This window comes from Haliotis asinina, chromosome 3, assembly GCF_037392515.1.
Source record: "Haliotis asinina isolate JCU_RB_2024 chromosome 3, JCU_Hal_asi_v2, whole genome shotgun sequence".
NCBI classification, from domain to species: domain Eukaryota; kingdom Metazoa; phylum Mollusca; class Gastropoda; order Lepetellida; family Haliotidae; genus Haliotis; species Haliotis asinina.
The window spans coordinates 54,335,132-54,362,207 of NC_090282.1; the positions used below are offsets into that span (position 1 = coordinate 54,335,132).

General features: G+C 43.3%; 2 protein-coding genes across 4 annotated transcripts in view; one reads left to right on the forward strand and one right to left on the reverse strand.

Annotated features, from left to right (window-relative positions):
- The window catches only part of LOC137278170 (protein madd-4-like), a 41,979-nt gene extending 15,201 nt beyond the window's left edge, over positions 1-26,778 (reverse strand). For all 3 annotated transcript variants that reach the window (XM_067810355.1, XM_067810353.1, XM_067810354.1), the window contains exon 1: positions 26,275-26,778. In XM_067810355.1, coding sequence (XP_067666456.1) covers positions 26,275-26,310 — 36 coding nt within the window. In that variant the 5' untranslated portion in view covers positions 26,311-26,778. The remainder of the gene's footprint in view (positions 1-26,274) is intronic.
- On the forward strand, positions 4,146-5,444 carry LOC137277235 (uncharacterized). The gene is made up of 2 exons (XM_067808899.1): positions 4,146-4,342; positions 5,084-5,444. Exons 1-2 carry the CDS (start codon positions 4,146-4,148, stop codon positions 5,442-5,444), a joined length of 558 nt encoding a protein of 185 aa, XP_067665000.1.
- Positions 26,779-27,076: the final 298 nt, after the last annotated feature.

Genomic DNA, 27,076 nt, shown 5'->3' on the forward strand with positions numbered 1-27,076 from the left:
CAGACACATACTAGTTATATACAGGTGTGCCTGTGTCAGCCTGCTACACTTCCTTCAGGATGTACGTAATAGACCGACACATACTAGTTATATACAGGTGTGCCTGTGTCAACCTGCTACACTTCCTTCAGGATGTACGTAACAGACAGACACATACTAGTTATATACAGGTGTGCCTGTGTCAGCCTGCTACACTTCCTTCAGGATGTACGTAATAGACCGACACATACTAGTTATATACAAACCTGGTTCACGACTTATGTTCACCTGAAGATCATTGTGGCTGAGGTAAACAAGCCGGACGCGGCAAAGATAATTTGATGCAGCCATAAAATATGCACCTAGTCACATGCACGGAAACGCGCCAAGTTTGTGGCACTGAATGTCTTCTGAAGTTCAGATTTGTTTCAGCTCCAGCTAGTGGCGTTTTCACTACGTTACGGGCACTTACTGGGCTGATTAACTGAACCAGTTACTTCTGTTTTCATAGATCTCGTCTAAGCCCTATTTAAGCGAAACACTTCAACATAAGTGGCAGGCCTTGTATCTAGTGTTGATGTTCGTTTAATGTAATTTACAATTGTTCCCACCCCAGGAACGTTGTTTAACTGGACAAGATACATCACATCAACAGCTTCAGTACATTTCATGCAAAGTTACGTACGAAGGAAATTACACACCTGATATTTGGTTATTATTTTCAAATGGAAATGATGATTTTGTTGCATCACACGTTCATGTTATGCCGAAACAGTATAAACACATATATTGTCTACTGAAATTGTTTCCGGTCAGTCTAAATAAACTTTCGTTACACTCCACCACTGAGTCTAACAAAGCCTAGTAGAAGGTCGCGTCAGGTAACCTTTGAGCGCCAAATGACCGTCCAGTCAAACGCGAGACGGTTAAATACATTTAACCAATCAGACAACGGCTACTATTTACGGATCGGAGGGACTTTCAAAATATTCAGGCCACTGACAACGATCTCTCCACAAACAAAAATCTGCATATGACACAGTTATTTGACCTGCAGTATATACGCTTTGGGGCTTCTGTTGACATGGTTACCATTAGCTAATATTTCCGCAAGATAACATCCACCGTTGCATGGTTGTGTGCATCATCCGGAAGCGAGCGTACGCTAAATAGCATTCGGAATCGTTCGGGCACAAACCTTTTCGAGATAAATAGTTCAAAAGGTATGTGCGAATGTGCACTTTCGCGATTTGGTGAGCTGTGTTCCGATTGGCCAGTCTCAAAGGTTACCTGACGCGACCTCCCATAAGGTTTTGCTAGACTCAGTAGTGGAGTGTCACAAAACGTACCGAGGATAAGTTTACTTAGACTGTGCTTCCGGTATACCTGTTAAAGGTACACATCAACATGCACCAGGACGTTCATTCTGACAGTCCTATATAGCTTTAGGACCGAGAGTAGACTGATGCCTGGCCCCTGAATATATATAATTTTGATAGTAACAAACTCACCGACATCTACTGAAAAGGAGCCCAAGGGAGACAACAGATTCATAACCTGGGGGAATCTAGGCTTGTTTCATTTATGACTTAACCATTGCAGGGACGACTTGGCAGTAGGGAAAAATAATGTGGTTCCTAGAGTCAGTGAGAATGTGAGACAGACTAGACCGAGAGTGACCACCCAGTATGATGGCCACCCTCGCACATTCTCCGGATTCTGTCACAGACGTCGACGTCATCAGCGTCAACAGCGCTGGGTCATCGCATCAGCAGTGTCAGGGTGGTGAGACGACTTCGTGCTATCGGCGTCCTGGCCTGTCGACCATTTCATCCTGTGTCATGAATCTGCAAACATCAACTGAATCTACGCTGAGTCGTCGCTGGAAACGTTACATTTAGTTACGATGTCCGAGGTGTTTTGACAACATGTGTACAAAATGTTTGAAAAACTATCTAGGTGATTTTTGGAGAAAGTATCCCAAACACCAGGTGTACACTTTCTTTTGTACTTCAGTTTACTTAACCCAGGCTTCCAATTTTTATTGGCAGTGCCAAAATGTACGTTATCCGTGGAAGCATACTATCAGTTTGTCGTATTGCCAGCATCTGTTGTACATGGCTATGATCAGTCTTGAGGTGGGTATCCGGATAAATGATTCTTCCCGTCCTGTCCTGACAAAATCTAACTCACGAGGGGAGTGTGGAGTGGGGCGGTAGAAGAGAAAAGGATGATCACAGGAACCAAATGCAAAGGGTAGCAAGAGTTGAGAGAGGAACTGACCTGGTTTCTTTTCAGTGTTTTTTCGGTGTCTGTCAGCAGGTATACCACAAAGATGAGAAACCATGCTAAAAATACATTCCTCTGTGAAGAGTGGCTCGAATGACAGGTACACGACCATCCTGTTCCATAGGGTTGCTGGTCTTGACCAAAGGAATATACGGGTGTAAAATGACCTTACGAGTCGCGTCACTATAGTTTGTCTTTCTTTAAACACATGTCTCCACCTATGGCCCCACCTCTGAATATGGCCGGCATGAAAGGCCATGTTCAAGTGAGGAAATAATCCAAGCTAGATTGCGAGTGACATGAACCAAGGGGAAGCAGACATTAACGGCCTTGTACTGCTATCAGTAAACAACAGTGCGTCTACCGATAGCCAAAGCTAGTTTTACTACACCGATGTCGAACAGGTCGATGAAACCATTCATTGTCATCCCATTGTTCTCAAGTGACAATACCTTTTCCCCATGCAAAGTGAAACTAGGGGTGATTGCGTTACAAGCCCCCGTGGAACAGAAGACTCGGACATTGTACCATATGGCCTGGACAGATTATACTTTAGTGTCGCATGATGACCAGCTACTGAATGGTCTTGCACATATGATAGTGCCTTTGTATTTATAGCTAATAAATCACAAATGATAATAGGCCTATGCTGTGCTGTCTGTGTTGGCACGGGACTTGTTGCTGATTGTGAGGAAACTTCCCTAACGGCAAACATGTGCAGTTGGCGCCAATACAAACCTTCAAATCAGTTGCTTGATGGTAGCACATCCAGTGTCTACCAGTGTCTCATTATGTACACAACACTGCGTGAGAAAACTGCCCTATCAAGGTGTTTTGTGTTTGGTTTAACGCATATTGTCTGTGACCACTCCGAACTGACAAGTCGACTTTCTGCACTGCCACACGTTCCTGCAGCGGCAACATGCAACATAAATGTCACGCAAAACTAGATACAGATGATCAGTCAAAGCCAACAATATCCAAACTGGGGCAAGGGTGGTATTGGAAACCATCGCTTGACACACTGATCTATGGAGCTCTGGGTCAGGTCCCGCACACTCCCCAGACAAAGGCACCCAGTCTATAGGAAATAAATGATGTGTACTCTAAACAGTAACAGAACAACAGAATAACGCAAAAATAAAACCACATTTTTATGCACATTCTCCGATACTAAAGAAATGGAGATACGATCCTTAACTGATGCTCATATGACTTCTCCCAGCACACACACACACACGCACGTTGATATATAAGTTCTTGTTACCCTTAATGTTAAACACGTAAGCTCTGAGACTTGTACATCTGATAGACGTATACGTTCATCAACATGGACCTAACTCGGCAGTCAAGTAAGTGACAACACACACACCTTGATTTCTTGAGACTGATGTACGTAACGTGACAGTTTGTTTCGGCTTGAAACCACAATGACGATACCCACTATACGCTGGACCAGTTTCCACATGTACGCTAGACGCGAGAATAGACTCTAATAATCCGCCGTCACTTTTGTGATGTGCTGGCAGTAAAGACTGTGGATGCACACATACACGGGGTTCTCTACTGAACGAGAGGGTATGTACAGTATACACGGTTATCTCCCAAAACTTCTACATGCCAAGACTTCTACAGAAAGTCAAGGCAGAAGTATGCACGTACCTACAGGCACAATGGAACTTATTACTTACTAAATAAGATGAAAAACTTTTATACGGATACAGTAACAACATGTTCCAAGCTCACCAATTCAGTGGAGACATAAATTAATTAGCTAACGAAAACTTCAGTCAAAAATGTTGTTGAGTCTTCTCACTTCATAAGAGATCAAAACTGTAGTACATAACCTATGTCAACCTGTAGGAGGAATATGCAAAATGGCTGGCATAAGAAAAATAGAGTTTGTAGCCTCACAGAAAGGAACCCCACAAGTCTTGCTAGACGGTTATGTCTACAACAAGAATGCTGTCCGACAAACTTGTATACACTGGAAGTGTGTGAAGTCATTATTCAATGGAAGATTATCAACGTCGGGTGATTTTGTTAGGAATGTCACGGACCACAACCATGCTCCAGAAGACAGCACGAAGATACGCTTTGTCAGCAACTTAAGAAAGACAGCCAGAGAAAAGACTATCCCAATGTCATCCCTATACAATGACGAGGTTGCCAGACAAGATGATGTTCGATTCCTGCCATCTTTCCCCTCCATGAGCAGTGCCCCGTACAGACATAGAAGAAAGAACATCCCAGCACTTCCACAGACAAGATCCGAGGTTGATCTCAATGGTGCCTGGACAACAAGTGAGCAACAAAGCAGCAGCTCAAGGCCCTTCAGTCAGCTGAAACCCTGTATATGGACGGAACATTCACCTCTTGCCCTGAACTTTGGAGCCAGTTGTATATCATTCATGCCAGGTCTGGAGTTATCAGCCAGTGTTTGCCCCTCTCCCTGACCGCCAGTCCACAACTTACACTAGACTGTTCAGACCTTTCAAGACTGAAGTGTAGCAAAAGCTGAATCGCCCCCTAGCACCCGCCCGTATTCAAACTGACTTAGAGATAAGTGCCATCCGTGCAGTAGAAAGTTTCCTGGTATCGAAGTGAAGAGCTACTTCTTTCACTATTGCCGGGCCATTTGGCGCAAGACTCAGGACCTCGGACTGGCCGTTCAGTACAAGGAAAACCCCGCTGTACAGACATGGATCAGAAGAGCTGCCGGCCTTGCCCTTCTCCCCGTAGATGTCGTCCAGGACACTTGGGTTGATGCCATGGAGTCTGCCCCAGATGTGCCTCAAGCTACTGCCTTCAACGATTACATTGTCTCCACGTGGGTCGACGATGACGCCAGATTTCCCATCCAACTTTGGAATCATCCCCTGACAGTCGGACCCCGCACCAACAACAACTTAGAGGGATTCCACAGCAGACTCAACCAGACCTTGCCCCATCGCCATCCGAATATCTTCAGATTCACTGAAGTGATTAAGAAGATTGAGGCAGCAGACAAGGCAAAGATTGCTCAACTTGAATATGGAGCAGCCCCACCCACAAGAAAACGTATCTACAGGGAGACAGAGAATCGACTTTTGAGACTGAAGGACAAGCTACTCACCAGGCAGAAAACACCACTGGAATTTCTAGATGCTGTCGGCCACCTCCTAAAACTTGCCTAATGACAATAGAACAATATTTTATGAAATCAATACCATGTATTTTTGAATATTGATATATTACATGTTTATTTATAATATCTTTATGTCAATAATCATCGTGTACCTCATGTACTTTTATTCAACTTGATCAACTAGTCGGAATAGTCCATTCAGTGCAGTGGGGAAAGGGTCAGGGGATTAGCTGTGAGCTGGACCATGCATTTTGTTGTTTCAGTCTGTAGAAGTTTTGGCAGGGGTCGTACCGGGAAGTACATAAATCAAATTGCCCAAGTTCCGCGAAGTAGATAACGCGGAAATGAATAGGGTGCCGCTATGTAGACGCTTCTAAAATGGAGTATACGCCGCGAAGTAGATAACGCGGAAATGAATAGGGTGCCGCTATGTAGACGCTTCTAAAATGGAGTATACGCCGCGAAGTAGATAACGCGGAAATGAATAGGGTGCCGCTATGTAGACGCTTCTAAAATGGAGTATACGCCGCGAAGTAGATAACGCGGAAATGAATAGGGTGCCGCTATGTAGACGCTTCTAAAATGGAGTATACGCCGCGAAGTAGACACATTCATTAAATCAAACACCGAGAAAAATAAACTCCTAACAATTAAAACACATTTTACAATGAAAGGTGATCTTAATCTCAACACTCGGCTGAGAGAAGGCATGAGATGATAAGATTTACTTATCATTGCTCAGTTTAATTTGAACTTAAATACATTATAAAAACACATGTATACAGACGGAAATTAGCGCTAGGTACGCTGAGAATGGTATTGTTATCATATTATTATCTACTCTTTTACTATGAAAACACTGCAGGAGTACACCAATTCGTTGTTTTTTGTGCATTGGGTGTATAAGTATGGTGTCATTAAAGTTTCATCACCCATGCATGAAAAATGGCATATGTACAAGCTAGAGTTAAGTTCATAGAGAGCGTCCGTGGGGGAAGACATCTATATTTCAACAAGAACAAGTTTCGCCTTAATCGTCAGAGGGGAGAGAAGACCTTCTGGAAGTGTGTAGCATCAACGTGTTTATCTTACATCGTGACATGTCAAGATCGACTCCTGACAGCAGAAAACGCCCACAACCATTCGGATCCTGTATTCATCTTTGAAGTTGATGCATTCAAATCCAAGCTGATTCACATAGCGAAGACTGAGTCAACGCCGATCCCTAAGATTTACGACGACGAGATAGCCAACTTAAGAAAGCACCATGATACAGTGCCAATCCTCTACCGTCAAGGCCAGAAAACCCTGCCTGGTCTTCCCAAGACAAGACAGTGGCTTTGACTGATGTTGGTGACAAGTTCCTACACACTACCGGTGACGGAGAAATATCGCACAATCGACGCACGACTACGATCCCTCAAGCAAGACCTCATCAGCCAAACATTGGGTGAGATTGACTACACGGATCACGTGTCTGAGCTTTTAAAGCGTGGCTAAATGTGTGTATATTTAGTGACTCTGACTCTGACAGCTATTCCGAAGTGACTTTGGTCCAGTGACCTCTTAATTATAGTTTCAGTGACATCTCTGAGTAATATCACAGTTCAAAGTTTAGTGCTTAAAACTACTTGATTAATTAAATCTACAACAACAAAAAATTAGTAGTAGTTTAGTGTAGTTTGAGCGAACATCAGTTATTTCTTCTAAACAAACCTGCTTTGACTTGCATGGTCCGAATGTTAACTGATATGAGTTGAGGCACGCCAATGATGTGTCAGCGCGTATGTGTTTCCCAGTCGTATAAACACATGTGTCCCCTTGCGCAGAACTCCAACCTGAACGGTTCCCCAGACACACTGCACCTGTCTGTGTGCATACTTGAATGGAGCTGACAGCAGACTCAAAGTACATGGACTTTACATGAGAGCGGGCATGGTGGCTGTACGGGTACTCACAGATGGGGAGTGATCAGACATATTGATGACAGCACGGGTACTCACAGATGGGGAGGGATCAGACATCTTGATGGCAGTATTCGTACTCACAGATGGGAACTGATCCGACATCTTAATGGCAGTATCCTGGGCCAAATGTAGAGATATCATGAAAATCAGGCAATATGATACACCCAGCCTTATCACCCATACTGCATATCTTGACCATGTTGAACACCAGTGCTTGTCACCACACATTAGACAATGTGATCAATTCCCAAGCAGTTTGTTTATGAACATGTGGACACTGTTTCAACAGTGGACTGAACCCAGTTAGTTTTTAGTAACCTGATACCTCCTGTAGCTAGTTCCACATCAACAAGAATTTTTGGAGGGTGGGAGGTGTCATACCAATTACTGAATAAGGCATCTACTGCTGCTTAGAGATCCTAAAAGATAGGGACTTTTCTAGCATTTGGCCTAGGACTAAGTATGGGTACTCACAGATGGGCAGCGACGGATGGAGATTAATGTAGCAGGGCGTGTAGTCATCTCCCAGATGACATCCTGACCTTGTCAGCTTGCTGACGGGGTTAACCTCTTTGGTCATGTGGACAAGGCGCTTGACTTGGGATCGGATGGTCCGTCGTTCGAATCCCATCAAGGGACTCGGAAATTTTGTGGCCGCTACATTAATAAGACATCTTGATGACAGCACTTGTACTCACAGATGGGGAATGATCACACATGTTAATGACAGTATGGGTACTCACAGAAGGGGAATGGTCAGACATCTTGTTGGCAGTACTGTATGCGGTTGCACCCCACATGTAGCTGGGAGGCACGTGGCAGATATCACTATACATGCCGTGTTCTTGTCACACACTTTTGCGTCCTTATTTGTAGGCTCTTGAAGCGTGGGGGCGTCCCGGAGGCAGGGAATACATGCTTTGCAATTTACTGCACCAAATTGTAATACTCTGAACAAAGTACCATACCTTGATTTAAAATAATTTACACGCAGGCACTTTGCCTGTAAACACGGCACGATCTTACCACCCTCTTGTGTATCGGATGTGCACCATATATACAACAGATGTAAGTGACATGGATGTACCACTGACGATATTGTCACTTGTCAGGAGAAATGTCACAACGCGCCAGTGAAAGACTTAAAAAATACATCAGGACTTTTAATTTTAGTAACACGTATTCATTACCCCTGAAACAGGACGTCGGTGCTGTTATAGATAAATGTTTAAAAGTTGAAGTCGACCAAATTCAAGTAGTATGTCTGTCATTAGATATCCCAGTGGACACTAAATCCTCTACCCAGGGGCCACGGTCTTAGAGAAACAACACACAAGTAATCTTCTATTCAAGGGGAAAGGTTAATTCAAACAGATTGCCCGTGCCAGATCACTTCCTTTCGACGAACTATTAAACAATGAGGAACCACGACTAGCGTGTGTTACACACAACAGAACAACAAATTGAGCCATTATCGCGGAATTTCATACCACGTGTGGACCTGGCAGAATAACGCTCGTTATTGTAGGTTCGTTATTGTAGATGCCCTGGTCCAATCACACTCAGCAATAAATTTACCTAAAGCATGTTTATTTCTGGGTAGTTTTGCGTGAATTGGCTAGTTGTTTTGTGTTGCGTATATAAACAATATTAAAGATAAGCGTCCTCTCAGCTAAATCTCTCGGCTACTTACAAACTGGCGACGGCATCTATAATACGTCCTGTGAGTTACACTTAGCCTTATATATTGATCACACCAACCATTACCTTCAGTGAATGTGAAAACCTCGATAACGTAGATACATAGTATTGATACTTGTCTGGTAATAAACATTTCCACTATTACTTCACTGACTTACGGGAGATAAGGGAACACAGTCTGTCCATAGCAACGGATTTCCGAGATATTCTGATATTGAAAGTATTCACTAGTTCGTGGCTCGACCACGCACAGTACATCAGGGGTCACCTCATGGCAGTGTGTTAATAAAGTGCTCTTTTCCAGAAGGCCGTTCGAAAAAGGTCGATCAAAAAGGCTGCCTATTACCTGAATGACATAAGCCAACCAATGATGTGATCTATCATCTCACACTCCGTATGACAGAACATGCTATGGAGGCAACCATTCTGAGCCCATATCTAACTTAATTAACCGACTGGAAATTTCACTACACCTTGGCTGTCCAGGCACACAATGCTCCTGTGTTAAAACAGGAAGAGATATGGGGAAGAAACCTTTTGAGAAATCTGTAGGTATAAATACTCTGTGTTATCCAAACAAATACAGTTTGCGTCAGATGGGATCACGTACGTTTCTGTGTTTAGAAGGGTTGAAGTTAATGTACAGTTGTGCGCTGTCGTCGATGTTTGATAATCCGGACGCGGCAGCCATGCCAGGCCACCCACGTTAACGGATCTGAGCCCGACTTTCTACACATTTGTAAATGACTGTTTATCGTCACTTTATAACCTAACCGTCGACATATCTACACAAAACAAACCATGAAAAGACTTCATGGAGAAATGTTCAAAAGACGGTTGTAAGTTTATCGACGGTGTTGCCTTGATGGCATCGTAGTTCCAGGATGATGATACATTAATGCGAGCCATCCACACGCCAAGTAAGATGTGATGCTGTTACTTATCAACACTGCATAGACGCCCTGACTTTGGGATACAGGCTACGATGAGGACGATACAGCATGTATCCAACATGTCTCTCGCGTTAGCTTCCCCTTCCATACCATCCCCTACCCCCTACCCCCGAACTGTTAGCCATGATTTACATGAACTATTGTTCCAAGAGGCAGTTATCTACGTCACCTGCTCCACCCACCGTGGAATGATTGCACTAACATCTCTCAACTGAAAATGATCTCACAGAAAAAACAAAACTCTTGATAAATTCATCATGATAAAATCGAATACAAACGATCAAAGAAAGGCTAACGATTTATCTGAAGTTGCCAACTCTTATACACTTGTATGAAATATGTTAACTTTGTAAATATCAGAAGACATGTACTATCTGTTCAGCTCGGCACTCTGCGGGTCTCCACCAAGGGTTCTACTGTCGGCCTTAGCCAACATGTTTTCAAAGTACAAATTACGTTTCGATGAAGTAAGTTGTTAACTGCTTCAAACGTAATTGCAGATGAGTGACGTCACATTCAACACCTGTAACCCTCCAGGCCAAGAAACAACAGGTTGTTCTCACGTGATTGAAATGTTCTGACAGCAACATACGGGGAAAGCTGTCTGTCACCATGCTGCCCCCACGCTCATCTTACACACCACTCAAACAAGGTTAATTCTGTATGTAATGTTTATGCTGAAGCAACAGCACACCTGTATGTCGCTATTACCCTGTACATCATGGGTAGATTACACCGTGGGTAGATTACACCGTGGTAGATTACACCGTGGGTAGATTACACCATGGGTAGACAAGACTTCAGTTTGGTTCCATTGTCCTGGGTTCTCGCCTGTGTCAGTAACTCTAAACACTTTAATCTGTCTTGAAAGGAAATTTACGATTAGTGTGCAGTCAAATAGAAGGAACCAATGCCCTCACGTTATCTAAGGCTAAAATATGCTTGAACCAAACTCGCTGTACAATAAACAACATGTTGTCGTCGTTAAATCTAAAAGATTCAAGAGAAATTTGATCTCGTTAATGCCTTTAAAGGAAGACTTGGATATTACGCCATGTATAATATCTATACTACATACATTGCCTGATAACACGATGCACGTTGGAACTAGTCGCAAATCTACCGTTGTATCGAGTAGTATACTGTCTACACCACTTCAGCCCATGTCCACAGTGAGTATTTAGACACATCAGCATTCCGAAGCTGCCCCGTGATCAAGGCTGCAGGTGTTTCACGAACCTGTCCTGAGGAAGCTTATTTGTCAAACCTCTTCGTCTGGTAAATCGTATAAGACGAAACTGATGTTAAAGAAGACGGACGAACTGTCAAGTTACAAGAGGACTGTATATTCAACAATGTAGGCAAATCATTGCTCTGACAGAAAACTATCCATTACATTGATCGGACTGTATAATGTAACAGCTCCTTTCTCTAGGGAAGATCCTGACCTAGGATCAGCTTCACCGGGACGGTAATTCCTCACGCAATGAAGTAAATGAGCACTAGTAACCATGATGTCTGGGCCGCAACACGTTGTCACAACACCGACAGTCACAGTTACGCTCAGGCAGTAATTGGGGGCAGTTTGGGGGAGTTTTATAACCTTAAATTTGACATAATTGGATATTAGAGGTCAAGCACTTGTGTGTGACCTCACAGGCGAGAGAATGACACATTTCTCCCGAGATCTGTTATTGTATTTACTCGCTGGTGACCCCAACTCATGAGGCCATCTAAATGGGGAAACAGCTGGTACGCTGCGCGTGTGGGGCAGGGGAGCCCCCATAAACATAAAGCACATTATTCCGTTGTGAAAGGCCTTAGAGCAAAAACTATGACACTCTTCTGAGGAAAACATGACTCTTATCGCTGTTGTCAGTTACACCTGACCCCTGGCCATAACCATGGTGTCCACGGATACCTTCGACAATGTATATAACACCTAGAATACCTGGATAAAGCCTTTTTTACAATTAAGCTGCATCATGGCGGAGTGTAAGTTTACATACACACACCACAAAAGGCTTAGGACAGCAATAAAGACAACACAATTTAAAGAATAGACTGTATACCCCCACTTTGCCACGTCCTGTTGGAGGTTCTTTTGAAATAAGAGTATGTGAAGGGTACAGTGCCAAGGCTAGGAAGGGGTCACTGCTTATAAACTGTTGGATAACTTCAGATGTGATTGCCTGGGGGTCGTTATAATGTCTGGAGGTTAGCCATCTATCATATGCTCTCACACTATGCTTTCAAGCAGACACAGGGCGCTGTTTCCAAATATACATTTACTCCAGATCTAATCATGCAAGATAGTTTCACCACTGTTTGGCTGGGGGCCTGTTTAACATTAAAGTATCAGAGTGTATGTGCAGTTAACATCAAGTAGATGCTGTAGTTTGATCTATACCTCGGAAGTCCGGTTGCAGTTGGTTTCGACTCATACTGAGCACTGTCTCCAAGAATATCCTCTCCAAGTTAAACACTGAAATGATGTCACATTCATTGCTGACCTAATGGAAACAGTCTGTTATTTGTCGAATGGCCTGTCTGATCCTTTCATACTGCAGATTTTACTGTCAAAAACAAAGTCAGTGACTCAATTGCATGTCAAGCATAAAACAGTGACTCCCACACCCCCTAGTCATGAATTAGGAAGGGACCCTAAGGTGACTATACACCTATTCCAGGTAATGACTCCAGTTTAGAGCCGACGTGTTGTAAGGCCTTCTGTCAATCCTTTTGTTTACGCGGGAAGCCACACAAGCCATCATCCGATAACCCCGGATACTCTCGACCTAGCCCCTTTGGTTAAGGGGCTGGTCGTTTTCTGCCCTCCGATGTAACTGCATTAAGTGCAAGGTACTTGTTCAAACTGTAGAACACTAGTCAAACAACGTCAATTGCTCCATAATCTTCACGTTTTTAGATGACTAACCATTACACTAACATTCAGTCCCTGAACTAAGGCTTTTTACTCATAAATAGCAGAAAATACCCCAACGGATCAACACAGAATGCTTTAGTTCAGCCAAGAAAGGAGGCAAGTCGTGTACACAGCCATGTTCATATATAGCAGCTGGACAGCGGTTAGCGATGGCCTGTCCATCATCATCAAGAGAATCATTGTTTGTTTCAGCCGTCGTCAATCAACACAGTGATAAAGCCTAAACAACAGTGGCGGTTGTCTGCCCTTGATCTCCTGGACCTGTAGTGAGTGATGAGCCGGTCCTATCTTCAGCTTGCACGAACATGGTTACAACCCCATCATACAACATGTTTTGCAGCACTGTGAACTGGTGTTCAATAGAACCTTATATTATCCACGAACTGAAAGACACATCAAAGTTTCCCAGAAACACAAAATTCACATCCAAAGTTCCCAGAAACATGATAGGCAACTGACATCACCTGGCTGATGTCCAAGGGACGAGTCTGATGGTGTGTGGACCAACTCATGCACAACAAAGACGGAAACCAGCCACATGCAGAACTATAGTCTGTCTCACACACCCTGAACCACATTATATTCCCTATATTCGATTTCTGCAATGCTAAATCCTTAACTAAAGCAAGTCTAGATTTCCTCAGGTTCTGGAATTGCTGAATCTCTGGTCTCCCTTGGGTTCTCAGTTAAATTGGATTAGTTTGTTAATATCAATATTACATACATTGTATATTCAGAGACTTTGCGATAGTCTACAGAAGTATGGAACTTTCCAGCAGATTGATGGCATGACGATTTACTTGTATATCTTAGTGGCCGTAGCGAATGGAGTGTCAACTAGTGTTGCGCTTTGAATGTGTGCATCTTTTCCTAGGTACTATGTCTCAAATGAATGCCCTAATCAGTTGGCAAATTATATGAGACGAAGTCCGTCGTACTTATATTGTGAAATAGGCATTCAGGCACATATCATTTCCTGCCTGCGCATGTGCCCATACCCGCGTACAGAGTCTCGACAGTAATAACTCATTATAGCTGGACACTGACACGTCTTCAAGTAACCATGGCGAGCTCCAACCTAATGTTTGTTACCTTTTTGCTAAATTCTGATAGTATGTCACCCTCTGTATTGTTCTGTATGAACTCTGAGACTAAACCAATAATGTGGAAATAACTCGACCGCACACAACTAATGATCCATACGTGATCCTTTGTTATCATGCCAGTACGATGTTGGTCCATGACGTCCACGGCATGGGGTGCCATTGTGGGCATAATCCGGTGCTGCTGTCTCCCTCCACGTTTGTCCACGATACGTGTGAGGCGATCCACGAGGCAACAAGATGCTGACAGATGTGTAATGAATGGAGACCTACATAGAAAAAAACCCAGAAACACGTTGTGCAAATTCCTGAAGGTGATATTTCTGAATGGCTGGACAATTCACAATAAACTGGTGTGTAGTTGAAAATGTGTCCGTTCATGGACTTTATATATCTTGTTCATGTAGTTTATAGAGTGTTGTCACTGTCTCTACAAGAAATATTTGAGCAGTTAAATATCTGATCTTATCTGGACGCCTTTTCACGGGCTTTTATACATTCAAACAATAATCTATTTTAACATAAATGACGCTAATACTATATTTTTGTTCGAGACTATGTATGGTCATTCTAGGCACCCCCACCCACCCCACAAGTCTGTCTGTATGTATGTGTGTGTGTGTGTGGGGGGGGGGGGAATTAGGTATGTAGTATGTATTTTATTGCGTATCATTCCGCCAAGAAACAGTAGCAATGTTCTATAAACTACAAATATGAATGTTACAGTAGCTACAGATATATAGAAATACAGAATAATCTGATACATAAATGATGCACATTACAGCAGTTTATCATATGCAGTATAGTCAAATGGAAGCACTATGAGGTAATATACAGGATTCATTTGAAATTGTAAGTATCATGCCATATTTTAGAAACAGTTTCAGGATTTCTGTTTGAAAATATTGTATGTATGTATGTATGTATGTATGTATGTATGTATGTATGTATGTATGTATGTATGTATGTATGTGCGTGCGTGCGTGCGTGCGTGCGTGCGTGTGCGTGTGTGTGTAATATATGTATTATTCTCGAAATAAAATCCGCAGCGTGTCGACACTTGTCAGCGAACCCAGTCTCCGGTAAAACCTTCCTAATACATATTGAAACCCTTACAGTTTAAATATAGAACGTTATTCGAGGTATTTTCATCCTCGTAAGTAGAAGGAGAAGATGCAAAGCTTCCCTCTCTGCATGTGGAGATATGGCTTGGAGCCAGGTGCACTTTCAGTGGGCACGACGTGCCGTGCCGTGGATGAGAGAGATCTCATGGAAAGATATACGTACTCGAAACAAAGGCTTCATGTTTAACAGGGTCTCCGCACATCGCGCTAACAAGTGCCATTTTTGTGTCAAATTCTCCCTGACTTTGAGTCCCATCAAGTCGGAGATTTGGTCGCCGACATGAAAACCACAGAGCACTTGACTCCGGCTAAAGCAGGGCCATGACCCTCCTCATGGCGGGTACCGTGAACAGACAAGATCTAGTTTCATGGACTGTGTAAACATACACTCACGTTTCATTGATTGTATTGTGGCACTGGGTGAAACAAGCGTCCCCTTCAAAGTCAATCTCCCGTCCTTACGTCCACGTATCTTTGAAGCCACAAAAGCCCCACAGCTGACGGTAAAAGTGGCTAAGTGAGACTCTCTGTTGTTGGATATTGTACGGAAACAGAACCATATTCTTTTATCGTTGTGATTTCTCCCTTCACTTAGCATAAAGGACCTTTCGCTATATTTCTGTTATGTCATGAAAATATTTCCTTTATAATGTCGTTGTGACATGATGGTTTGTCCAATATTACATCAATGGGCGGTGTGCTGTCATGATGATTTGTTCAATAAAGTAAAGTTTGCACGTTGGTGTCACACGATGATATGTCCGGTATAGCAAGGTTTGGACGTTGATGTTACATGATATGTCCGGTATAGCAAGGTTTGCACGTTGATGTTACATGATGATATGTGCAGTATAGCAAGGTTTGCACGTTGATGTTACATGATGATATGTCCCGTATAGCAAGGTCTGCACGTTGATGTTACATGATGATATGTCCAAAATAGCAAGGTCTGCACGTTGGTGTTACATGATGATATGTCCGGTATAGCAAGGTTTGCACGTTGATGTTACATGATGATATGTGCAGTATAGCAAGGTTTGCACGTTGATGTTACATGATGATATGTCCCGTATAGCAAGGTCTGCACGTTGGTGTTACATGATGATATGTGCAGTATAGCAAGGTTTGCACGTTGATGTTACATGATGATATGTCCAAAATAGCAAGGTCTGCACGTTGGTGTTACATGATGATATGTGCAGTATAGCAAGGTTTGCACGTTGATGTTACATGATGATACGTCCAAAATAGCAAGGTTTGCACGTTGATGTTACATGATGATATGTCCGGTATAGCAAGGTCAGCAGGTTGGTGTGGCATTATGATATGTCCAACACAGCAAAACAGCACGTAGTTGTGACGTGGATCTTTCATTCCTGAACGTTGTTGTGATTTCACAAGAGAAATTTGTTTTCTCACCATGAAGGTTAATTTTAAACTAATTAGAGAGTCTACTCCTTCGTCATGAGCTGGAGATGATAAAGTCATATGCAATTCGTCACACATAACACAATGTTTACAAATTGCATTTAATCACAGTGCAATCAATCAAACACCTGTACCAAGGATGGTAAGTATAGACACTACAAAAATGAGAAGGAAACAAACTGAGGCAGTGCATGAACTTTATACAGCCTAGCATGTTACACACCCTCTCCCAAGTAGGGCACATTCAAGAATGTCACGTTTTATACATATAGGTCAATCTGGGAATATTTATTTTGGCCGGACATACCTCTCGCTTCTCAATATGTAAGATTTGTAGGTAAACGACTAGAGTTCGGCTTGATGATCGGGACGGAGAGATGGCGTTGGGGAAAGTTGAAGGGGATACCTCATCACGGATACCATTTCCACTATTTGCCTGGGAGATTAGAGTCGTTTGACCCTAAATGTCCCTGGTGTGGTCAACGCTTGGCAGCGTAGTGTGTGTGTGGCCATACATGAGAACGGGATGGAAGGCCTGTTGTTGTTGGGTTCATACCACAAGATGGTCACGTGACAACGGGATGTATGTACACTTATTCGCAGGGAATACTTCAAACATATAAATATGTATCGCCTCGAAATACAGGATAAGTTGTCCTAATTAAACAATATATACGTCTTTGAAAAAAGTGAACTACGGAATTCTGGGAGCGAATGAGCGTGGGAAAGTTACTTACCCTAGCCCTAACCCTGACTTTATTGTTAAACGTACCCCAACGAAGACAGGGACGCGTATCCTAGGACTAAAATTGTAAGTACACCAAGTTAAGGAAGTACTAAAACATCGAGTCGCGTTTTCAAAGATGGCCGGAAGTATCCGGAATTTTGTAGTCTTTCCGAAAGTTCACAAACACACATCGCGTTATCACTGTATCAATGGAATTGTCCAACACACATCAGTTTGAGTTTGACAGGAAATCAGTGATGATCCTGTTCTGTCAGGGGCGTAGCTACCATTATGAAAATACGGGCTTACACATGGTTTTTGCTATGAAAGTTGGCCAACCCTCAATACTATCTAAATATTACAGTTCTACAGCCCATCGTACAACAACGAAACAAGGGATGTGCTACATGCCTGTCTGTGATTTGTAGTGAACCGAGAAGCGCGGAACATATTGACAGCTGTCTCCTTTAAGCGCCGGTCGCCCATTGAGGACAGTAACTAAGATGGCGACAGTCCACATAGTCCTTTTGCTGTTACGAATACATAACAGTGACACTGTACAAGCCTGAAACCAGAAACCTGCCAGTGGGTTCCATAATTCTCTAGGTCCGAGTGTCTCGGGTATATACATAAACTCCGTGTTGTGTTGACAATATCTGATAAACAAGTCCAGCTTGTCTCGCGGAAGTGATTTGTAGCTGGCAGCATTTTATAATGCCTCGACTTAATGTAGATAAGAAAATATCGGCGACGTCTCGTCATGTTAGTTTTCACCAGACTTAGTAGGAAACAATAAAGTATTGAGCCTCATACTGTAGCAAAATGCCTGTCACACGCCAGAAACTGCCACCTGGCCATATAGGATATGACTGTCCTTACGTCTGTACCTGTAACCATGGGAACACCTGCATGATGATTTTGAATAGCTCATGATATTCTTCATATTCTTCTGTGCTGGTGGCCATGGTAGTTCAATGTCGGTGAAGCCAAGCTGACGTTCCTTGCGTAACCTTTAACAAAGGACGCTCTGAAGCTCAACTCTGGTTCCCCTTCCAGTCTTCATCTTCTCGAAATTTTTAAACTTATGTTCGTTTGAAATTTCATTCTGTGTATGTCGATAGTTATCCGTCTGTATGGGATCGTGATGTTATTGGAGCCCCACGGAGTTCACTTGCCACATGGCCGACGCTTTGATTCTAAGGAAACATTAGACAGGGTCTTCCCATTTTCTGGATCTCCTCATCTCCTGGGTCTCCCCGTCTCCCTGGTCTTCCAGTCTCCTGGGTCTCCCCGTCTCCCTGGTCTTCCAGTCTCCTGGGTGTCCCCGTCTCCCTGGTCTTCCCGTCTACTGGGTCTCCCCGTCTCCCTGGTCTTCCCGTCTCCTGGGTCTCCCCGTCTCCCTGGTCTTCCCGTCTACTGGGTCTCCCCGTCTCCCTGATCTTCTCGTCTCCTGGGTCTCCCCGTCTCCCTGGTCTTCCAGTCTCCTGGGTGTCCCCGTCTCCCTGGTCTTCCCGTCTACTGGGTCTCCCCGTCTTCTGGTCTTTTCGTCTGGGTCTCCCAGTCTCTATCTAACGAATGGCGACAACATCACTTTTTAAATAGGAAATATACGTTATTGAAATACTTTACTGGTTTTAGCCGCTAACAAAGATGGGTTGCGATATATTTCTGGTAAGATTAATTGCAACATTAATCAAGATCATGTCGCCCAGTTGAACGCCGAATACAAACATTCCCAACATCAGTCGTCGAAACGGTGATTAATTCTAGAATTTCCTGGATTCTCAACAACAAAACAATGTTCTCCTGCGAATTAAGGTGTCTCAAAGAAGGATATATTTGATCGTGTACCCGGTAGATCCACAAGATTACTTCAATACTCACAAAAGGTGATAAATGATGGCACTATAGCCAGTACAAGCTAACATTTTGACAAATTAGAAGTTTAACTGAAGGGATATGTTTGACCATACCAGTGTGGTATAGATGGCAACCACAGAGCCGTGCTGGTAGCCTAGGAGGCGCAAATAACGGAGACCCCCGAGTAAACATAGTGTCATGTATTGGCGGTACACTTATCCCATTTGCTTGAAACATATACACGTGCTGAAGGTACACACTGGCAGGATGTCCTTGCTGTATCTAGAGTGCCGTTAATTCCATCAACAGTTTACCAGGTAGGCGACAATTCCCTGTCCGAGGTGTAATAAACCTGAACTGACACTCCCGTTTTAAGCAACGAACGGATACAGGATAGATGGTTGCAACAGTCCTGTGATGAGGTTTCTCTGACCGATGATGTGTAGTGCCCGGAGGACGACGATGTGCATGGATGGCTGTAGTCACTTGTTGGGAGACCACGAGGGTTCTCTGACTGATGATAGTGTCCGGGGGGCAACGATGTGCATGTATGGCTGTAGTCACTTGTTGGGAGACCACGAGGGTTCTTTGACTGATGATAGTGTCTGGGGGGCAACGATGTGCATGTATGGCTGTAGTCACTTGTTGGGAGACCACGAGGGTTCTCTGACTGATGATGTGTAGTGTCCGGGGGACAACGATGTGCATGTATGGCTGTAGTCACTTGTTGGGAGACCACGAGGGTTCTCTGACTGATGATGTGTAGTGTCCGGGGGACAACGATGTGCATGTATGGCTGTAGTCACTTGTTGGGAGACCACGTGGGTTCTCTGACTGATGATAGTATCCGGGGGACAACGATGTGCATGTATGGCTGTAGTCACTTGTTGGGAGACCACGAGGGGTCAATTTACTGGTCATTGACTGAAATGTGGTATTATTCACCTTGAAGGTGAAGGTCATTAAACGACAAGTGGACACTAGTATCATCTGATATCGTCTTAAGTGGCGAGCAGAAGCGTGGTATGATGTCTTCACTTTTTCCAGCCTGCTTGGTACGATAAGGGTCTATTTGTATGTGAAGTGCAGTAGGGTCTCTTATGTGACTTTAAACTGGTTCCATGTGAAAGACTTTGCCAATCGATAATGTGCATCCGAGAACCTAGGGCTGGCTTAGACCATGTGTTTGTTCAAGCTTATTTTGCATAGTAAGGTGATATTATCCTGACCCACTTAGAACTTCAAGGGTTTCTACTAACCCCAACCCCTTACCCCATTGTCAATACTTGATAGGGAATTAACCTGATCCCAAACTCCACATGTTTGCCTCGTACAGAGCCGGATCTGGGTAGAGGCACGTGCTTCCCATGTCAATCAACCTCAAAAGTTTGACACTAGAGGGCGACACTGCATAGAGGTCACTTGCCGACACCCAACATGGCGCAAAGTGACAACGGTAGGCATTATTGAGGTGACTACAACCCACGATAGCACACCTAATTAACGTAAAATGAGATCCTCTTCGTGCTAACAACTGGGCTGGGACAGCAGGTTGAGCAGTACACCGCTACTGTTTATCGCCGCTGGAGACAGACTATCTCCCCTAACAAAGTCCTATCTAAAGAGACACTCGAACTATCTAGTGAACAGGGGCATTGTATAATGAAGATGAAAACTGTCTATTGTGGAGACTTGTATTTTATCAGAAGTACTTGATGTCTTGATGAGAGCTACTTATACCTGACGTCTCAATCGTGATGTTGGGGTAGAACGCCGGCCGATGGCGGACCAGTAGCTGATAACGTTGGAGCGCAGAGCGGAGAGTTGTATCAAATGTCGCTAGAACAACAAGCCACGCTGAGCACACAAATATATTCTGCTCGCAAACTTAGCGCTTCAGATAATGAAAATCAAAGAAACAAAATGAAATTATAAACTTTCACATCAAAAAGACAGTTTTGTTTGTTTAGGATGGGAGAATAAAAACAATACCCGGTAAAATAGGAGAGCTTCGTAGAGCTTCTTGTCAAGTTGTAGAGTTGCATTCATATGTTATTAATAAACTGCAAGGTGGAACTGCCACACGTACCCTAAACAAATATATTACCCAATACAGACCATGTTAATCTAGAATTTGTCTAGATCACCACAATTTCAAGAAATGTTTCTGAAAATGATAAAAGTCTCCTAGTTCCTTTTAGTCATATTTTATAAATGTAATTCAGGCACCGTATTTTTTTATCAATAAACTTTGTGCATTTCAGAGAATAGTATTTAGATCCCTACCTGCTGCACCAGGTCAAGTGACAGGCAGTCGTCACTGTACACACTCAGGTACGAAACCTCGTAGTATACATGGGGCAGTGGAAGATATGACTGTTGTAGTCCAGCTAGGAATTCCTTTGGTACAAGTAACAGTATCAACATCTCTGTTTCAGAAAGATGACACAAAAAGTGCTATCTGCCATATGTGGACGTCATACGCACTGGGGGATCAACGGGTACACTGTTTTAGCGGCGCGGCATATAGAAAGGCCTGTTGACTGTCCTTATTCCACATCCAAATACAACAGTATTTATTTAACATTTTCTTGAGTTCTCAACTGAGTAAGATCACCTCTCTACCAAAAATATATTTTGATTATAAACATCGGCGCCGGTCTCCGCGCCATTAAAGCACACTTAGCGTTCATCCATGTTGCAATGTCCTGAGCTCGGTTGTTTTATAGACTACGCTGTCAGCGCCAACAAACAATAATGTGTGATTTTAACACTCAGCACAAAATACACGTCTTTTATTCCACGCGGTTACTGGCCAACAAACCAGATCATATTTCAAAGAACATTACTCTGAAAGTTTTCAGTTTCTGTCATTCACTCTTGCACCCTATGCTCAATGCCTGGTATATTTATCCTAAGAAAGACGCCTAACAGTTTCACCACATACACGACGTGAAGCACCACCTGTAAATGGACACTCGTTGAAAGCGGCAGGAATTCTGTTTATTATTGAGTGGTTTCCACCGGAACAAAGCACGGCGACGTGGAAACCAGATAAATACACATGCTACATACCCGCTGAGTGACGGTTTAACAAACAAAACATTCATATAAAATATATCCATTTCACTAGCAGATGCGGAAATATGCAAACTGACAAGACAGGGACAAGGCAACTGACAGCAGCCGAAGACAAAGGAAGATACTGCTACCGTAAATGTTCTGTGGAACTGCTCGGTTTTACCAGGCCGAGGGATATACTGCAACTGGTCATCTCAATCTACATATCCTTGAATATAATGTTAATCTTTCCTCCAGATGTGTGATGTGCATATGTTAAAGTCATGTTCATAATGAGACAATATGTATATTTGTGTAACTGTAGAAAGTCACTCTGAATATCGCCTGATTCACTCAGGCAATGTATAACATCGTATATTAACTATCAGCTAAATGTAGTATACTGCACGTTTAAGGCAATTACGGAATGAAAATTAAAATGCACCGGTTCACAGATCAGTGATAGATATGGCTCCAGGCATGGAAAACTCCCAGCATCCACCTTATTCACTAGATCTGGTTCCGAAAGACCTAAACAATAAAGTCACCGTAATTGCGAACAACCTTTTGGACACCCAAGAGCGTAGGATACATTGTTTGGCAAAGCTGCGTCAGTGTTTAAGGGATTTTGTTTTCTGTTGGTCCGATGTTTTCACCTGAGACTGAACTAATGGAGACAAAAAAAACTGTTATTCAACCGTTATTGGATGTAACCAGAGACCATATGGTCTGTTGTATAGTCTCTGGTGTAAATGGAAATAATAGTAATTTCCGATTGTATAGCGAGGTGACTTTTTCCGTAGAGATTACGGTATGAAGGTGTGCGCTAGAGGAATTCGATAAATATTCCGTGATATTCTGGAAAGGAAAGGTGACGTGTCAGACATAACTAGAAGTTTATTCTGACAGAACAAAATACATTTAAAGAGGATAGTTTATCTTGGCATCAGCTGCCCCGCTGACTCTCTGCTCTCAAAAACAGCGGCATTAAGGCTGCCAACATGTTCAGGAAAGCAACAACATGGAAATGTTCTATATGCCATAAGGAGAAAATACTTAAAAACTAGCAGGAATGATTCCTGCAATAGTGTAATATTAACTCTTGTTGAAACCAGTTTGTAAAACACGACCTCAAACACCATAACCGGACCATTTAGTACTGCTATGTGAAATCCCTTATCGATATTACGTCAGTGGGATATCGAGATTGCTGGCTAAACACAGGTGAGCTGAGACGGTATTAACTGAACTATCGATATTACGTCAGTGGGATATCGAGATTGTTGGCTAAACACAGGTGAGCTGAGACGGTATTAACTGAACTATCGATGTTACGTCAGTGGGATATCGAGATTGTTGGCTAAACACAGGTGAGCTGAGACGGTATTAACTGAACTATCGATATTACGTCAGTGGGATATCGAGATTGTTGGCTCAACTGTGTATTGACTACAGAAGCTGATCATGACCCAGGCTAACCTCCAGTCTCTGAAATAAACATATTTGATGAGTCAAAGACAAGCTTGGTTGAAGTATCTTTGTAATATGCATTTTAAATTGACAAGAACACTACTTCTTTTCCTTAAACTATATTAAAGGCGTGCACACGTAATATGGGATATTTATATTGGTTTTAGGATCTGCATGAGTGTCCACCGAGTGCCTGCAGACTATACAATATTGACGTCGGTTTCGCCAGTGAATGAAACAACAGATTTATGTATACACAATGAATATTGTATTTGATTCGTATCAGTTTGACAATAGTCTCTTGTCCTTCAAAAACATGTGTACACATGTTTCAGTTCATATATTTGACAAACAAACAAGAATTCATAGGGTTTGAAAACAGTACAGACAACTGCTGTCAGATTGGCATTTGTGTGCTGATTTTTATTTTGCCTGGATTGAATGGTTTTCCAGTGCCATGAACCTTACATCATTTTAATATATACTTCCTAGTTAAGGGCAATATTCTGTTGAGATGTTGTGTAAAAATATCATACATAAAAAGAAAGAAAGAAACCTCTGTATGAGATAACGTCAATTTCCTATGATAATGCCCTTGGTAAACCCTTTCTCCCATTACAATGAGGGATTTGGAGGACCACGCGTCCGTCACTCAACAAAGGACGCGACAAAGCCGCCTAAGTACGACACATCTATGACAACCAATAAATACAATGTCGTAATATAGACCTTACGATCTTGATCTGTAATTTATTACACCCTCTCTTGTGTAAATGACAGGTGTGGTCCCCGGTCGGAGTATGGAGTACGGGCTCGCCACTCCGACTGCACAAGGCCGGAACCTCTTGGTCTCAGCTGAACTGATAAATTCGCGACCTGAACATTCACCTATCGCCACTGCTGATAAAGTCTCGGAACCAACATTTAGTCGCCCGCACTACCCCGCGACAGACACAAATTTAAATATTTGTTCATGTCAAGCAGTTAAAAAGCTCCCAACCCTGAGGGCGTGTGGAGACTAATGACAGTTGTGGGTTAGTGGGTATCGAGGGGCAGGTCAGATGGGAGGTGACGTTTGGGCTACCCTGAGAATACTAGACTGAGGGTACTATACATCATAACATCTTGCTCAGACTCTTTGATGAACAGTGAGAGGATGTGTCAACTGAGAAACAGGACAGTAGCCTGTATAACAATAGTTAACATTTGGTGTACAATGATTACTTGTCTGAATCCAACACACCGTGTGTATACGAGTGTCAGTAAAATGTATGTGATATCTATCAAGCACATCTAAAACACGTAAACCTAAGATCACAATCGTGTTAATGCAGCCACATGTGAAGCTAGCAGGCTTCACAAGGCTTTCTATATTTTCTTTATTGCTAATATCCTTGGTTTCCTAACCGACACGGACTGTAACAATAGTGCTGTGTGTAAGCCTGCCCACAGATATCTCCCCTCGCTTAGGCCTATGCTTGTGAAGCCAAACTGACAGTCTCTCTGTGGCTCCTTGTACTAATTCCCATGAAGCTGTCCAGATGATGGTGTAATTCCCTATAGCAAGCGGCTGCCGTGCGGGGAGCATAATGAATCTACCGTACACTCTACAACGTGTTGGTATATTATCATAATATCACGTCTCTATCTAAGAACGCCGGGTCGGGTCGTTCTTTATTTAGTCGCAATGAGCGGACTTAGCCAGTGTCGATTGAACTTTATAACCTAAGCTGGCACATCGCTGCGACTTGCCGACAACATTAGCTAGGTCAGTACTGTAGCTTCACTCCTGTTGTCAATACACAGGGGCATGTACAGGAATGCAAGAATCTCATAATTATACTGTTTGTAAATGCTCCACATCACGAAATGATACTGTGGAACAAAATGCACGGATTGTTTTAGATCTCTTAATCTGAGATTTTAGTTATTTCAGAGAAAACTCGGACAACAAGAGAAAGGTGGCATATCTAATGTAATTTGTTACGAATCGGTTTGTTACCCTATAAATGTTACATGTATATATAGCGAATCAGTGTTCCTGATGGCAAGGAGAAGGTGGAAATTAAATATGTGTGACAAGTACTCCTACAGATTTGTAAGCGTGTAGTTCCACGTCAGGTCCTATTGGTAGCGTGGTCTTTTCGTGATCCAAGCCACCCATCCGGACACACTGTGACAAGACTATTAAAGCTATATCGCCTTCCAGTGTGGGACGCACTGCAGCACACATGTGCAACACATGGCAACTTTTAAACCACGACACCAATGCAAACCATAGCAAGCATAAATAAAACTTTAATTATGATACAGACTTGTTAAACTATTGTCTCAAGACATTTCACGGCTAGTGTACAACTATTTGCACTATGCTTTCACCCAATAATCCACGCTACATGGACTGTGTGTCCTGGTGAAGGTTGGGATCCATTACATCAATGTAACATGCTGACTTGTCATAAGCCAGGACCCCCCTGAATCAAGAAGTTGTCATTATATGATTGTATACCATGACAAAGTGGAGAAGGATGACACCTACCAGAATGAGACAACAGCAGACGACAGAGAGCTTCATGTTGACGTCTGCTGTCTCAGCCGGTCACTTCAGACATCCGATTCTGGTCCTTGCTGAAATTCCTGCCCCAAACGGTACTCCTGTACGTTTAATACAGGAATCAAGGAGCACGCACTATCACCGACGTCTATTTGGGATCCAGATCGGAAGAATGTGCATCCACACAGCCGCTAAAGAGTGACTCAGTCAAGTCACACTTCCTGGCAACTGACGCCAAAGTTGGAAGAGCTGTCCCAGTCGTCCGTTTTGTATCTACTCACGGGCACCTTCAGCTGGCTCACCCACTCCCTCCTGTCTTCTATAACCACTCTTTCCCTCTCTCCTTCTCACCCAGGCTGGTTCAACATGGGCTACCTGCCCCCATACCTGTCCCAGATGGTCGGAGGGACCACCCTACAAACAACGGCTGTCCAATCCCTAGGCAGGCCCGGTAGTTGAGTGTCCCGACCGCACGACCCGCACTCTCACGCAGTAGTTGTTCCGCGGTCACTCTCCGATAAGCCGTTAGGTTGTACGTTACACGCGCGGGAGAATCAATGAAGTAGTCTGTTTCTGAGGCTGCCGAGCCCATCTCCCTCCTGGCGGTGACCCACAGAGTCAGGCAGCGGCAAGGGGAGTTCAGGCCATCACACCGTACACCTTGTATATTGCGACAGATATGATGAGCTTTCCCAATCAGTCGAGCTATTTAGTCTCTCCCCTAGAATGGTTGAAGAATTGCATTGCTACCATTTTCTAGACACTGATACGTCAAACTTACCGAGTA